This window comes from Phoenix dactylifera, chromosome 9 (genome assembly GCF_009389715.1).
Source record: "Phoenix dactylifera cultivar Barhee BC4 chromosome 9, palm_55x_up_171113_PBpolish2nd_filt_p, whole genome shotgun sequence".
In the NCBI taxonomy this organism is placed as follows: domain Eukaryota; kingdom Viridiplantae; phylum Streptophyta; class Magnoliopsida; order Arecales; family Arecaceae; genus Phoenix; species Phoenix dactylifera.
Genome location: NC_052400.1, coordinates 13550780 through 13563573, shown reverse-complemented (window position 1 = coordinate 13563573; position 12794 = coordinate 13550780). Strand labels below are relative to the sequence as shown.

Sequence of the window (12794 nt, the reverse complement as noted above, 5' to 3'; positions counted from 1 at the left end):
TTATATTATATTATATATGATAGATAAATAAACACTAACTATTGTTAATTATATTTAAAGATAACTTTAAGAATTAGATATGCTAAATTAAACTCCACAAAAACGAAATCTCTGTATGATAATTATTATGTTTGGTAGAAAAGGAAAGCTAGCATGCTACTTTTCATAAGAGCAACCCTCGTCTCCTCAACCCCATCATGTTTTCTTTTTATTTTCTTTTTTGATAGGAAGGTGCTTAAGAGAGTGAGTAACTGTCATTCGACTCTCCATTTTCATTCTTATTTTTCTACCGTTTCTCTCCTTTTTGAAAATGCATGTGCATAATATGCATTAAATGCCTCTAATTAATGAATTCTGTATAAAGTTATAGAGAACACAATCACAGTATATACATACATACTACGTGACTAGGTTGATATTTTTCTTATAAATCTAATTGAGCATAATACCTAACTTTAGCTATATATAGGAATAAAAATCACATCACAGATTATTCAAGATATTCTCAATAGATCAATTTCCTAATCTTATTTTCTCAAGAACTAACTATAATGCTATTTATAGAACATTCCATGCCAAAAATTATGGCTACGTATCCCAAAACCCAATTGCTAAGCCAAGCAAAGAAGGGGAAACAAACATTTATCAAAAAGAATTCATCTCAAAAGAGCCCTCATCTTTGTAATAAAGAAAGAAAAACATTCACAAAAATAATATCCTCTACCTCCATCTCCACCTCTTCATACTCCTCTTTTGATTTCTTGCCTTTACGAACGTATTAGATATGAAATGGCATTTGACACCTTCTTACATTTAAAACCTGAGTGTAGATTTAACAATAGGACAACTCAAATCTACACCCTTTTAGAATGACCTTTATAGACCAAATTAATGTGTGCATGGTTTTCTATTTTTGATATGAAAGAATTCAGCCTGTTAGTTTAAATTGTCAACAACTTAGATTATCATCTCTATCCAAAAAAGAAATATTTAGACTGTGATCCTATTGTCGTACTTGCTCGTTTGTTTATTGAACATTTTTCAGACGTGCAATTATTCTTATAATCCTAAACCTATCTTATTAGAATAATAACAAATGGCTCATCTAGTTTCACATTACATAGCCAATGTAATTTCCACTTCTTGTAACTTTAATTCAATTTTTTTATATTTTATTGATTAAAAAAATATGATTCTGATTGAATCTTGTGGATATATGTAGAAAAATTATTTTTATATCATATTATAAAAAATTATTAAACTTCTTTAACATGCAATGGGTACTCATTGGATGATTCATTTACAAACTATCGAATCTAAATATTATATGTGATGCAAAAAATATATATATAATTTTTTTTCTATTTATATCATCATTGACTCTTATTATTATTTTTATTGCATATTCATGCACAGAAAACTAATAGCAAAGAAAAACATCAATAACAACCATATAAAGTACCAACAGTTTATAACGCAGAACTTCTAAATTAGTCATGCATAACCTATAAATAAATTATAAAGTTTATCCATAACACATGTTATTGAATATGTCTGAGTTGATTTGTTTGCGGAGAATGGTTTTGTCAAATTCATAAATTTTAATAATAAGAAATATTAGTGCTAATGTCGCCATCCAAAGGGGAAAAAAAATTAAAAGGTGAAAAAAGAAAATCCGAGGATCTACCGCCACAATGTTAAGGGTTTCCCGATCTGAGAACGATTACACCCTAAACCAATCTCTCTGGAACCCTCCTTTCCCCTCCTGCGACGAACCAAGCGACCTTTCCTCCTCCCCTCTTCTCTCCCCTTCCTTCCCTTCCTGCCCGACGCCATGAAGCGCTCCGCCGACGATCGGGACCGCAAGCTCTCCTCCGCCACGGAGGTCAAGCCCGTCTTCATTTCCAAGGCCGAGCGCCAGCGCCTCGCTCTCCAGCGCCGCGAGGAGGAGGTCGCCGAGCAGCGCCGCCTCGCCCAAGACCTCCTCCACAACCAAATCCACCGCCCCTCCTCCAACTCCACGCCCGAGCCCCCCTCCTCCACCCCCGATTCCAACCACCGCCACCGCGATCGAGACCGCGAGCGCGAGCGCGATCGGGGGGATCGCGACCGCCGCGCTCGCGACCGCGACCGCGACCGGGACCGGGACCGAGATGAGGAGGCGCGGAGCCGCGAGCGCGCACGCCTCGAGAAGCTGGCGGAGCGGGAGCGGGAGAAGGAGCTAGACTCCATCAAGGAGCAGTACCTGGGGTCCAAGAAGCCCAAGAAGCGGGTCATCAAGCCCAGCGAGAAGTTCCGCTTCTCCTTCGACTGGGAGAACACCGAGGACACCTCCCGCGACATGAACACCCTCTACCAGAACCCCCACGAGGCCCGCCTCCTCTTCGGCCGCGGCTTCCTCGCCGGCATCGACCGCCGCGAGCAGAAGAAGCTCGCCGCCCGCCAGGAGAAGGATACGCTCGAGGAGATCCGCCGCAAGGAGGGCATCGAGGAGCGCCCCGAGGAGGCCGCTGCACGGCGCCAGAAGGAGGCTGCTGCAGACCTCTATGATGCCTTCGACATGCGCGTCGACCGCCACTGGACCGAGAAGCAGCTCGAGGAGATGACCGAGCGCGACTGGCGTATATTCCGTGAGGACTTCAACATCTCCTACAAGGGCTCCCGCATCCCCCGCCCGATGCGGAGCTGGCCCGAGAGCAAGCTCAGCGCTGAGCTCCTGAAGGCTGTGGAGAAGGCTGGGTACAAGACACCATCCCCCATCCAGATGGCCGCCATCCCTCTCGGCCTTCAGCAACGCGATGTGATTGGGATTGCCGAGACTGGATCCGGTAAGACGGCCGCCTTTGTCCTCCCCATGCTTACCTATATCACGAGGCTGCCGCCCATGAGCGAGGAGAACGAGGCTGAGGGGCCCTACGCAGTGGTGATGGCACCTACTCGTGAGCTCGCACAGCAGATCGAGGATGAGACGGTGAAGTTTGCGCATTATCTGGGGATCAAGGTGGTCTCGATTGTCGGAGGTCAGTCCATCGAGGAGCAGGGGTTTAAGCTGAGGCGGGGGTGCGAGGTTGTGATCGCCACTCCAGGGCGTCTTCTGGATTGTTTGGAGCGACGATATGCTGTCCTCAACCAGTGCAACTATGTTGTTCTTGATGAAGCTGATCGGATGATTGACATGGGATTTGAGCCACAGGTTGTTGGTGTCTTGGATGCAATGCCTTCCAGCAATCTGAAGCCTGAGAATGAGGATGAAGAGCTTGACAAAAAGAAGATCTACCGGACGACTTACATGTTTAGTGCAACCATGCCCCCAGCTGTGGAGCGCCTCGCTAGGAAGTACTTGAGGAACCCTGTCGTTGTGACAATTGGCACAGCTGGAAAGACCACGGATCTCATTACCCAGCATGTGATCATGCTGAAGGAGTCGGAGAAGATGTCCAGGCTTCAGAAGCTGCTTAGTGACCTCGGTGACAAGACGGCCATTGTGTTCTGCAATACGAAGAAGACTGTGGATCTAAGGGCCAAGGACTTGGACAGATTGGGCTATAGGGTGACGACTGTCCATGGAGGGAAGTCGCAGGAGCAACGAGAGATCAGCCTTGAGGGATTCAGGAGCAGGCGGTTCAATGTTCTTGTGGCGACGGATGTGCTAGGTCGTGGGATTGATATCCCGGATGTTGCTCACGTTATTAATTATGACATGCCAACGTCGATTGACATGTACACTCATCGCATTGGAAGGACTGGGCGTGCTGGAAAAACGGGAGTGGCGACTACGTTTTTGACTCTTGGGGACACTGATGTTTTCTATGATCTGAAACAGATGCTTATACAGAGCAACAGTCCAGTGCCACCAGAGCTGGCCAGACATGAGGCATCTAAATTCAAGCCAGGAGCAATTCCTGATAGACCTCCAAGGCGAAATGATACTGTTTTTGCTCATTGATGGAAATTGATGGAAATGGGACTCTGGAGCTCGATGATGGACCAAATATCAGATTTTTCTGCTGTTGGGATACGGTGATCTCATTCTTCTTGCTTTTATGGCCATTCATATTTCTCCTTTTGATTGGGAGAAGGCATTTAAAATTGCTTGGTCCCAAGGTACATTTATTCTGTCTTGGGTTAGCAGAAAATAGGAGTTATTTTGATCTATTCTGTGTTATGAGACTTGGAAATGCTATATGGCTCATGGATATTATCTTGTTAGAATATTTTCAACTTTCTCTAAGTGGTCTGAAGTATGCAATATGATTGACATTTTCATATATCGTTAACCCAGTGGACACTTATCAATATGCTCTCTGGGCTGAAGGCTGCATATGAAGGACAAGCTTGCCTCATGCACTCATCCCGTTATGATCACAGATCAACAAACCAGTGCCATTCTTCACTTAGCATCATCACTAACTGTTTGCATATCACATATCACATATCACATGTGTTATTTAGGATCCTAGTAAAAGTTTTGAAGATTTAGGAGCATGAGGGTCACTTGCTTATTTGCTCTTGAATCGAAAATGTATGACACAGATTATTCATTTCCCTAGCATTTTCTGTTGTCAGAGTTTGTTTGGTTTGATGTATCTCTTCGAAATGAGTGGTTAGTGTAATTCTTATGATCTACTTCTAATTTCTAAGAAATAAAATCTAGTAATTAGGAGGCCTGACCTGTAATCTACTAGACTTAAAAATTATTTTTTACCATTACATAATTGTGGTTTCAGTTCTCATAATAGCTTTGTTTTGCCTACTCCAAACTTCCTGATAGTGGGCATTCCTTGTTTTGACTGTGTCTTATAATTCATGCCTTAAAGATAAATTTGTTTCTTTATGTTAAAACTACCTTCTTTCTTCTTTGTTTCAACTCTTGACAAACTTGTAGGAATCGTAAAGGGTTGTCCATTGGTTTCACGAGCTTAAACTATTGACTTCAGTATGGGAACCTTGGAGGATGGCTCTTAGGTCATTAGAAGTTTAAACTGTTTAAGAATTAGGTAGGTTTTCTCTAAGCTGACTAACCTTCTTGATTTCACATCAGGGTCCTTTGCTTTACCTGACATAGATATGGTCTAACATGTGTATGAATCTGCAAAAATAAATTTTATACATTTGAAGGATTTGACACTTGGTTGCCATAATTGGGAGTGGGTGCATTTGTGGATGCATGGAAGCAAATATTTTAGAAACATTTTTAACAAGAAAATGCTTAGGAAGCGGTGCAGGTTCGAGATTCTGAGAAGATATCGAAGCAGGTGTGTTACCCTAAGAAGAAGATTCTGGCTACTAAGATTTGACACTTAGACATGCACATGCAGTTGATAGTCGTACTCAGTGCATGTTAGATACGAAGCTTAAAGGAACCGAGGGAACATATGAAAGGAAAACTTGAGAGTTGAAGGAATTAATTAAAAAAGAAAAAGAAAGTTGACAGGATTGGCATAATTGTCACCATGAAATGACTATGAAGTCGTCACCTAAGCTTAAAGGAATGATCACTTTAGTGGATGGAGTTATTATGATGGATAAAAAGTTTATAAAAATTACTGTATTCCATGGGTATGTAAGAGAGTGAGCAAGTGATGGTGTAGGCACGCATTTGTGGTGGGTAGTGAAGACTGTTTATGGTGGTTGCTCATATGATTGCGTTTTCAGATCATGAATGATTGGGTAAAAATGTAGGCCTGTTTTTATATGATATAGGTAAAACCAAAATTAATGATTTCAGGTGACCTTGTATTTCTGAAAATTGGGTTCCCTAACAAAAGCTTGGAATTCCTTGATTAGGTGATGCTTAGCTCTTGGACCAAGTGATTTTGCTCACAACACCCCACCTCTGGAGCCATTGTCTCCTGTCTAAGTGACACCACCAAAGAATAACAAAATAATCCAATATACTTGAATTAGACAACTTTGATATGCCTTTTTCCTCTTCTACTCTCCTACTTCTGCTTTTCTTTAGGAAAGACTGAAAGTCTCATGTGATGCGTAGGCTTGATTCCCGGCAAGAATTGGTGGTAACCATAGTGTTTCTGGTATTTTTAGCTATAAATATCAAAAATGAAAACACTAATTTTAGGTTTTTTATCTGCTACAATTAAACCCTATTCAAGGTTCTTTGCATGAAAGTCCGAATGACCATTTTAACTAGAACCATTTTTGCTATTATCATTCTCTGTGGTGCAACCTTTTCTACATCATTCTGCTTTTTTTTAATTCTCTTCAAATGCATATATGGTATCAAATCTGTTTCTCCAGTTATAATGGCTTGATGCCTGGTTTTATTCTAAATTGAATGATACTATCTTTTTCTTTGATATTAGTGATCAATCTGTTCCCTGCAACCTATCAACCGTCCCATCCTGTGGAACACTGGATGTGAATGATTCTTTGCCATTGATCACCTATGGCTCTGGCTGTAGCTTTATCACTCAATAGAAACGGTTATACCAGCTTATAGAACAGATGTTGTTCAAGTAAGTTCATCTTTCCTATCTTATTGTTGTTTGGTATACTAGTTTATTACCCTTAATGGGATCAAATTATAAATTTTGATGTAAAGATAAGTCACCTTATTTTCTTTGATCAAGATCAACCCTCTCTCTCTCTCTCTCTCTCCCTCTCTCATCTCTCTCTCTCTCTTGCTCACTCGCTCGCTCGGTCAAGCTTAGAGATGTTTGTGGGACTATTTGGACTTCAAAGCAGCAATGCAACTCTTCATGCTATTGTTAAGTGACTTTTGTGACCTTTAGCATATTCCTTGGCCTAACTTATGTTATCTTTCTTTTTTTCTTTATTTTTGATATCAGTTTTACGTTATCTTTATAGTTATATAATCCTTCTGTTCTTTATAAAGAATCCAAATCCTTGTGCAGTTCTATATGATCTTTATTTCAAAATAGAAAAGATTTTTTGCTCTCTCTCTCATACCCACACCCACACCCACAAAATCAATCAATCAATCGAACAAACAATCAATCAGAACATCTCTTTCAGTCTTGCTGAACATTTTAGTGTGTATCTCAAGCAATTTATGTTATTCGAGAATCCAGGATGCTCTTCCTGCTGTATGTTTCAATTTTGAAATTGTAGTATTGGGTTTAGAGCACATATGTCTACCTATGATCATGCACACTTTGAATGATGCCATGACTTTAATCCACGTCCACTGGAATGAACTTATTTCCATTCTAATGTTCCAATCCTTTGTTCTTTCCTGTCTTTAAGTTGGTTGCTTATGATTCATTTGATGCAATCTTATTCCATGTGCGTGCCAACAGTATTCTGACTGGCTTCCTGACCTAAAATTTTATTTGGCTTTGGAAATTCAAGCTTGGAAAGTAATTAGATGAAATCCATGTGCCATGACAATATGAGGAGCAGTAGTGGCCACATTTGATGCGTATTATAGAAGTGAAAAAATGGCATCAGATCTTTATGGAAGAGATAATATTTAGGCTGGATATATTACAAGCTGTGGCTTGTTGATCAAATTTTGTGAGGTGGGATTTGCTCAGGATCAAGTCTGTACCAACTATTTTTATCTTCAAATGCATAATTTCTTTTGATAACATGATTAATTTGTAGAAGGATATTAAGAGAGGTGCATGCATGTCTGGCCCTTCAGCTCATTTATTTGAAGAGGACCAATGATCACCTTCAAGTTGAATGTTAAAATAAACAATAAAAACATTGAACTATTTTTTTCAGATGATGTCAGTTTAAACTAACTGCTAATGGATTGTTTGGTGAAGGCATCTTATCTCATATCTTATTTCCACTATTTATCCATTTCTATTTGAATACTTCAACTGCTTTCAGGAGTGAAAGCTGAAGCTTTTCCTTGTCATTTTCCATTGTGGTTTTCTGGATGGATTATTATTCCTTTACTTTTGTTAACATCTGAGTGTATTATATTAGTTGATCATAGTTGTACCTGTACGTCTGGGGATCTTGGTACCATTCTTCTCTAGAGAAAGGAGTGGAGGACCCAAATCAACGTGTTCACTAGTATATTGTATTATGTTATATGTTGAGTTTCGAATGTTAATGGTACACACCTCTCCGATATGGCTGTGGAGAAACTAATAAGCTTTAGCATCCTTGCTTGGAGATATTTTATCGTGCCTGTGGTAAGTAAGGGAGCGCCTGATTCCGTTGTAGTACACAATGCCTTCAAAATGTTCGTCTCTGCCATTTAACAATGGAAAAGTTTGAGGGGCACAAAAAAAAAGGAAGCTTGAATATGGCTGTTTACTCTTTGATGCCATCTTTTTTAGTCAGAAAAAAAGGATAAATCTCATCTTTAATGGAGCAAATTTCAAGCGATCACTTGCTCCATCTCTGCAGCTATTATCATCTTTGTCGGTTGCAATTCAAGCAGATCAGTCCTTATGCAAGTAGTTCTGAAATGTTACCACTTCTCATATAATTTAGATTGCGGTGAGATAGGTGTTATTGCTCTGTTTTGATATTTGTCCTATTTAGATGCATTGCAGTTAACTCCTTTCTAATACTTTTATATTCTAGATCGTGCTACCATTCTTTCTATATTTTGAGCAGCGGTAGGTTAGCCATTCTCCTTGAGTTCGACTTCACTAAAGGCCTTATTCTTATGTTGATTGCTCTCTTCTCCTTGGTTTGTACCCCGGGTATTCGATTTGCACCTTGAAGCTTTAGCCTATACCTTTGGTATTTTAGCTTGCACCCTAGTTGTTTCGACTTGCATTCCTGATACTCGGTCTGAGAGCCAGCTCACTGAGTATAACTTCGGTTTGAGAGCCAGCTCACTGTGTATAACTTCGACTTGTTTGCCAAATATTTCAACTTGCTAACCTAGTTCTAGGTCTATATTTTGGTACTTGATCGAATACATCCTTTCAGAACCTCTTATTCGGTTTGCACGAGCTATCTTTTTCTGGAGAGAAAAAATAGAAAAATATTTAAAGAAGCATAGAGGTCATAATCATCATAAAGACCTGAACTGACTGATGGCAAGGTTTTAGGAGAAAATTCACTACTCCCACCCTGAAAGTGTTGCCAAAATTTTTTCACGTAAATATATTTATGAAATCATTGATGATCCTCGGATCATTATTCTCAAATAACTCGAGTCGTATCCAACCTTGATGTGCTCAAGTTATTTTTGCGACATTGTTGTTCTTGGGTCAGGCCCGGTTCCGGTCCGTCACGTTAAGAGAGACCTGGGTCCAGGTTATTAGCCCAGCATCAACGAAAAGGGGGGAACCCCCGCAAAGCTGATTTGCTTAACGCCGGCAGGCTGCTGCCATCATTTCAGGTGCAGTCGCGCTGCCGGCAGCCAGTCCAAATCTGTCAGTCTCAGCCGCTTTCCTCGCGATTAAGTTACAGCTAATTAGCGAATATTCCACTATGGGGCTCGCCGGCATCCAATCGCGCTGTCCCGATAGCCGTCTATCATGGTGGCCAGATCAACCACCCACCCACCGTCAATAATTAACCCCATCTCATGGGCCACCTCTCGTCTCACCAGGTCGGACGAATCCCCACCGTCTAATATCCTGATAACCCCTCACATGATCACTGTCCCATATTTGCAGCCCTTCCTATAAATGGGCAAGCAACCCTGCAAAACGTCGGAAACTAGAAGGGTTCCGGGCCGGAGCTCCGTTATCGTCCAGCGGCAGGAGAAGAGATCGAGAGAGAAATGAGGGAGATCTTGCACATCCAAGGGGGGCAATGCGGGAACCAGATCGGGTCCAAGTTCTGGGAGGTGGTGTGCGACGAGCACGGCATCGACCCCAGCGGGCGGTACACGGGCAACTCGCCGCTGCAGCTGGAGCGGGTGAACGTGTACTACAACGAGGCCAGCTGCGGGCGCTACGTCCCCCGCGCGGTGCTCATGGACCTGGAGCCCGGCACCATGGACAGCGTCCGCACCGGCCCCTACGGCAAGATCTTCCGCCCCGATAACTTCGTCTTCGGCCAGTCCGGCGCCGGCAACAACTGGGCCAAGGGCCACTACACCGAGGGCGCCGAGCTCGTCGACACCGTCCTTGATGTCGTCCGCAGGGAAGCCGAGAACTGCGACTGCCTCCAAGGTCTCTCTGCCTCTCTTTCTAGCTTGGGTTTACTCCTCCAGTCCACTCCAATTCCCCTTTCCCTCAGGTTTCTTATTCCTGGATCTCTTGGTTCTCAGGCTTCCAGGTGTGCCATTCGCTGGGTGGTGGGACTGGATCTGGAATGGGCACTCTTCTTATCTCCAAGATCAGAGAAGAGTACCCGGACCGCATGATGCTCACTTTCTCGGTGTTCCCCTCCCCCAAGGTCTCCGACACTGTCGTCGAGCCCTACAACGCCACGCTCTCCGTCCACCAGCTTGTCGAGAACGCCGACGAATGCATGGTCCTCGACAACGAAGCCCTCTACGACATCTGTTTCCGCACCCTCAAACTCAGCACTCCAAGCTGTAACTCCTCTCAATCCTGTTCGATGCTTGTCCCCGTTAGTCCGCTCCCCCCACCCCCCGACTAATTTGCTTGTTTGTGTTCTAAATTTGGACTCCAGTTGGGGACCTGAACCATTTGATCTCGGCCACCATGAGTGGAGTCACCTGCTGCCTCCGCTTCCCCGGCCAGCTCAACTCCGACCTCCGCAAGCTCGCCGTGAACCTGATTCCCTTCCCCCGCCTCCACTTCTTCATGGTGGGCTTCGCCCCCCTGACATCCCGAGGCTCGCAGCAGTACCGGGCACTGACCGTCCCCGAGCTCACCCAGCAGATGTGGGACGCCAAGAACATGATGTGCGCTGCCGACCCCCGCCACGGCCGCTACCTCACCGCCTCCGCCATGTTCCGGGGGAAGATGAGCACCAAGGAGGTGGACGAGCAGATGATCAACGTGCAGAACAAGAACTCCTCCTACTTCGTCGAGTGGATCCCCAACAATGTGAAGTCAAGCGTGTGCGACATCCCCCCGAGGGGCCTGTCGATGGCTTCCACGTTCATCGGGAACTCGACATCGATCCAGGAGATGTTCCGGCGGGTGAGCGAGCAGTTCACAGCCATGTTCAGGAGGAAGGCCTTCTTGCACTGGTATACAGGGGAGGGAATGGATGAGATGGAATTCACTGAGGCTGAGAGCAACATGAATGATTTGGTCTCGGAGTACCAGCAGTATCAGGATGCCACTGCCGAAGAGGAGATTGACTATGAGGATGAGGAAGAAGTGCAGCTTGAAAACTGAGGAACGGATGGGAGGGGTACTCTATATGATTATGCTCTTATAATTCTGCTTTCTATGCGATGGTGTTACTTCCTATTATTCAGTCAGCGTCCATCATATGTCTGCTAGCCTGATGAGTGTTCTACCGTATGACTTCTACTAGTTATTTATGATTGTCTAGATAATTGGGGTGCTTGTAGAGTGGAAGTTCTTGTTACTATCTCCCTTTAATTAGTAATGAAGCTGGTGTTTCATTTAGTTGTCATCTTTCCAGCAGTACGCAGCCATATTTTCTGAAGACAAATGTTGTGTACCTCTGTGTCCTTGGGAGATCATTTCATGAATCACCACTGGGCTTTTTGCTTTTTAAAGGAAATTATTATCTTCGGATCAGCTGGCGTACCAACTTCTCCTGTGGCAAGACAACGTAGGAGGTCCCTCTCGAGCATTATTGAGAGGGAAGGTAGGTTGAGCAAAGCATATGCCTTTCTTTGCCCATGGAAAGCGAGGCTGCAACAACCATTAGCTGGCCACTGCAATTGTCGGCAGTTGGTCTACCAACTACGTAGAACAGACCGGTGCAGTGCTTGGGACATGACAGAGCTTAGATCTGTTGCAGTGGGCCTGCTCGTTCTCCAAGCAGATGGGCGTCAAGCAGTGCATGCTTGTGCCCTGTGGCCAGCAAACAAGCCCTAAGAGCCACAACAACTATGCAGAATTGGACCTTACTTCCAATCAAGTGGTTCCGAGTTCGAAATATACGGGTATCGATTAAATTGTGGAGACCGGATGCTTCCTGCTCGGATACTAGGTCTAGAAGGGCTTATGTGACGTATTCACACGGAGGATAGCCGTGTCGGAGCCCAGAGGGATAACGAGTTGAGCCTATGGATGGGTATGAGTAAAACCGGTCGACGTGCCCAACATACAGTTATTTCTGCCCGCATCGAATATTCTTCTGACGGGTGGAAGCCTAATAGGGGCTGTTATGCGGGAATAGGCTTGTCCCTTCCTCCCCGCTTCCAAAAAAGCAGTTCTTTTTCCTTCCGCAAAAAAGGATAAAAACTTGTGTTGATAGAACTTTGCATTGCAATGTGGCAGGCCTAGCTAGATTGAGCCCCTGAAAGATTTTGGCAGCAACCAATATGATGTCTGGACTTATGGCCAAAGCCCAAAGAAACAGGCAGCATAGACAAACCTTCATCAGTAGCATCTGACTGATTCCCTGAATAAATTTATTAGAATTTATCAAGTTGTTTAATATTCCTAAGATCGTACCAACCACAGACCAGATGTTGTAAAGTCTGAACGCGAGTTTTCTTGATGAGATTGAAACATAAAAAATTAGTTAATGCGTAGAATTGAGATAAAGCCAGACGGATTGGCCTCGGTGCAGGGCTTGCTTGGGCTGCCTTCCTCGCCGTCGACGTCGCCTTCGAGCACGTCAAGACCCGTTTTGAAGCAAACACCAAGTCCGCCTTCTTAATTTTACTAATTCATCACGAATCGGTGGCTTTTTCTCTCCAGAGATCACGAATCGATAGCTTACGACTTAATCAAGAGGGTCCATCTTTTGTGCAGGGACGTAGAGAA

At 43.6% G+C, this 12794-nt stretch overlaps 2 protein-coding genes across 3 annotated transcripts; both read left to right on the top strand.

Annotated features, from left to right (window-relative positions):
- The first annotated feature begins 1708 nt into the window (after positions 1-1708).
- LOC103701856 (DEAD-box ATP-dependent RNA helicase 21-like) lies at positions 1709-7709 on the top strand. Of its 2 annotated transcripts, XM_008784063.4 has the most exons (3): positions 1709-4104; positions 6324-6476; positions 7333-7709. In XM_008784063.4, exon 1 carries the CDS (start codon positions 1835-1837, stop codon positions 3944-3946), a length of 2112 nt encoding a protein of 703 aa, XP_008782285.2. In that variant the 5' UTR covers positions 1709-1834; the 3' UTR covers positions 3947-4104; positions 6324-6476; positions 7333-7709. The 2 variants fall into 2 exon arrangements, with proteins under 2 accessions (XP_008782285.2, XP_017697002.2); XM_017841513.3 differs by having other exon boundaries at positions 6324-7709.
- Positions 7710-9608: 1899 nt separating this feature from the next.
- LOC103701855 (tubulin beta-5 chain-like) lies at positions 9609-11466 on the top strand. Its single transcript, XM_008784062.4, has 3 exons — positions 9609-10079; positions 10178-10447; positions 10546-11466. The coding sequence occupies exons 1-3, from the start codon at positions 9686-9688 to the stop codon at positions 11220-11222; spliced, it is 1341 nt and encodes a 446-aa protein (XP_008782284.2). The 5' UTR covers positions 9609-9685; the 3' UTR covers positions 11223-11466.
- Positions 11467-12794: the final 1328 nt, after the last annotated feature.

Excerpts from the sequence above, each read along its gene's own strand:
- LOC103701856 (XM_008784063.4), top strand. The coding sequence starts at position 1,835 with ATGAAGCGCTCCGCCGACGATCGGGACCGCAAGCTCTCCTCCGCCACG.
- LOC103701855 (XM_008784062.4), top strand. The coding sequence starts at position 9,686 with ATGAGGGAGATCTTGCACATCCAAGGGGGGCAATGCGGGAACCAGATC. Across the intron at positions 10,080-10,177 it reads GAACTGCGACTGCCTCCAAG|GCTTCCAGGTGTGCCATTCG; the intron begins GTCTCTCTGCCT and ends CTTGGTTCTCAG. Across the intron at positions 10,448-10,545 it reads CAAACTCAGCACTCCAAGCT|TTGGGGACCTGAACCATTTG; the intron begins GTAACTCCTCTC and ends TTTGGACTCCAG.